Source organism: Priapulus caudatus, unplaced genomic scaffold, assembly GCF_000485595.1.
Source record: "Priapulus caudatus unplaced genomic scaffold, Priapulus_caudatus-5.0.1 Scaffold2351, whole genome shotgun sequence".
Taxonomy (NCBI): domain Eukaryota; kingdom Metazoa; phylum Priapulida; class Priapulimorpha; order Priapulimorphida; family Priapulidae; genus Priapulus; species Priapulus caudatus.
In genome coordinates this window covers 20,553-23,251 of record NW_014579412.1, presented here as the reverse complement: position 1 = coordinate 23,251, position 2,699 = coordinate 20,553, and the positions used below count along the sequence as shown (strand labels likewise).

The 2,699-nt window shown below is 50.5% G+C and overlaps 1 protein-coding gene across 1 annotated transcript; it reads right to left on the bottom strand.

Moving 5' to 3' along the window:
- Positions 1–591: 591 nt before the first annotated feature.
- On the bottom strand, positions 592–2,286 carry LOC106818575. Its single transcript, XM_014823271.1, has one exon. The coding sequence runs from the start codon at positions 2,284–2,286 to the stop codon at positions 592–594; it is 1,695 nt and encodes a 564-aa protein (XP_014678757.1).
- Positions 2,287–2,699: the final 413 nt, after the last annotated feature.

The following is a 2,699-nucleotide window of genomic DNA, read 5'->3' as shown; positions in this document are numbered from 1 at the left end:
CGAATACCCTGATAGGTGTACTGATGAAGTTCAGACAGGAGAAGATTGCGGTCACTGCAGATATCGAGGGTATGTTTCTGCAGGTGGTGGTTGCTGAACAGGACAGAGACTGCCTTCGATTCTACTGGCGGCCCGCGGAGGGACAAGCTGTCCTAACGTATAGGATGACCCGGCATTTGTTTGGTGCCACTTCGTCTCCGGCTTGTGCCAACATGGCTCTGAAGAAGACACTGGCCGATCATGGTGACAAGTATGGGGTAGAAGCCAGAAATGTGATGAACAAGAACTTCTATGTGGATGACTGCCTCTCCTCTGTGAATAGTCAGGAGCGAGCATTCGTCTTGGTGAATGACCTGACTAACCTTTGTCTGGATGGAGGCTTCCATCTGACCAAGTGGATGAGTAATGATAAAGAGGTGCTAGGTGCCATCCCCGAACAGGAAAGAGCGCCTGAGCTAAAATCATTGGACTTGAACATGGATGATCTGCCGGTAGCGAGAGCACTTGGTGTGCAATGGTCACCTCAGTCAGACACGCTCAGCTTTAATATAGCGCCTGCCGAAAGAAGCTTAACGAGGAGAGGGCTGCTATCTATCGTAAGCTCTGTGTTTGACCCACTGGGTTTGGTAGCCCCCTTCGTTCTTCCAGCAAAGATCCTGCTTCAAAGTTCGTGCCATTATCTGTCCTCAGCGATGATATTTCACCCCTCCTGGAGATGAACCTGCGTATGGCATTTAGACAGGAATCGGCATTTGCGGTATGCACGATCTCCAGATGAATCGCTCTCGTGGCCAAACAAGTGAACAGGAGACCATATCTCTTCACCATGCTCCTTCCCTGCTTAACCTCGAAGGGACCAAACATATCAAGGCCCGTATTCTCAAAGGGTGGCTTGTCACTCATCACCCGCTCAGCAGGCAACGATGCCATCTGCTGTGTTGATGGGCCAGCACGATTCTTCTTACAAGTAACACATCGACCAACCACACTCTTGATCACCGCACTTGCTCCAATCAGCCAGTACCTCTGCCATAGGTTTGCTAGCATAGCCGCCCTGCCCATATGCCCAACCTGGGCATGAGCCTCCATAACAACCAGTTGTGCAATTCCCGAATCTTTTGGGATAATCACCTGGTGTTTCATTTCTTCTGGGAGGGTTGCTCTCCTCAGCCTACCACTTACTGATATAAGATCACCAATCAGAATGGGATCTAGGTTTCGCAGCGGGCTACGTCTTAACGCTCTCCTGACTTCGTCAACATTGCCACCTTTCAGAGCCTTTAATTCTGCTGCGAAGAATCTCCGCTGTTCGTGAGCCAATATCAGCCTTTCTGCAGCCTTCGAGTGATCCAGGGTTGGGCGATTGCAACTTGGCCTGGAGTCAGCGCCTCTCTTGAATTTCTCGGCAACCATCAGTACCATGGCCACTACTCTCTTCAACCTTGGATAACTTGAGTACCTCGTGAGTAAGCCATCCAAAAAACAACATCGTCCCTCTACTGTTACCACATTAGACACCTTGACTTCTAGGTCGCCTTCTGCAACATCAGGCACAATCCCCTGTAAGTCTGGCCACTGTTTACTGGATTGCCTAAGGAAGTCTGGACCATTGACCCACCTCTCATTCCCCAGGAACTCATCAATTCTTTGTCCTCTGGAAGCTTCATCGGCAGGATTATTACACGTCCTGACGTATCTCCACTGGTTGGGTTCAGTCAGATCACGAATTACTGCAACCCTGTTGGCCACAAACGTTTTGAATCTCATTGAATCATTCTGTAGGTACCTCAGTACGGTCTGGCTATCAGTCCAATAATGAACTTCCTTCACGCCCAACTCAGTCAGAACAGTATTTGCAAGGCGAGCACCCATCACAGCTGCAGTTAACTCTAGCCTTGGAATGGAGACATACTTAAGAGGAGCTACCCTACCCCTCGCCAGCACAAGAGACACCTGAACCCTGCCATCACTATCTTCTTGTCGGAGGTAGGCACACATTCCATAGCCCTCTTCGCTTGCATCTGCAAAGACGTGAAGCTGCCGACTTATCACCACTGAGGACAGGTCCGACTTGTAGCATCTGGGCACGTTCCATTCTTTGAGTCTCACCAGTTCCTGCAGCCACACTTCCCATCGCTGCAGCGAAACACCCTCAATTGGCTCGTCCCATTCCAGACCCTGACGGCAAACTTCCTGGCCATTCACGATGTTCTCTACCTCGCAGAACAAGGTACTGAGGCCTTCATCGTCCAGTCTAAGATGTTGCTCTCTTAACACGCCTTTCATAACTTGGCGAACAGTCCTTATGAGCCTTTCCCAGACACCACCGAAGTGGGAGGCTGCAGGGGGGTTAAACTCCCAGCTTATCCCTTTCTGCCGCAGCCACTCGGGGATTTGACTCTGGTTCCAAGTCTTGACAGCATTTCTTAGCTCCTTCTCAGCGCCCACGGCCAATATCTACGCTGTCCTCTGATCTGGACGATCTGCAGCCGTTATCTCCACGGATGCTGTTGACCATGAGGGAGAAGACATCAATGCCGCCCGGTGTCTTCGATAGGAAGGATGTTTATGTCAGAAGACGTTGGCGACAAGTCCAGTATTTAGCGGACTTATTCTGGACAAGGTGGCGCAAAGAGTACTTGCCCCTATTGCAGGCCAGGCAGAAATGGCATGACCCTCAAAAGAACTTAATGCGGGAC

Bases quoted from the DNA above. Each gene is read 5' to 3' on its own strand.
- LOC106818575 (XM_014823271.1), bottom strand. From the start codon at position 2,286: ATGAAAGGCGTGTTAAGAGAGCAACATCTTAGACTGGACGATGAAGGC.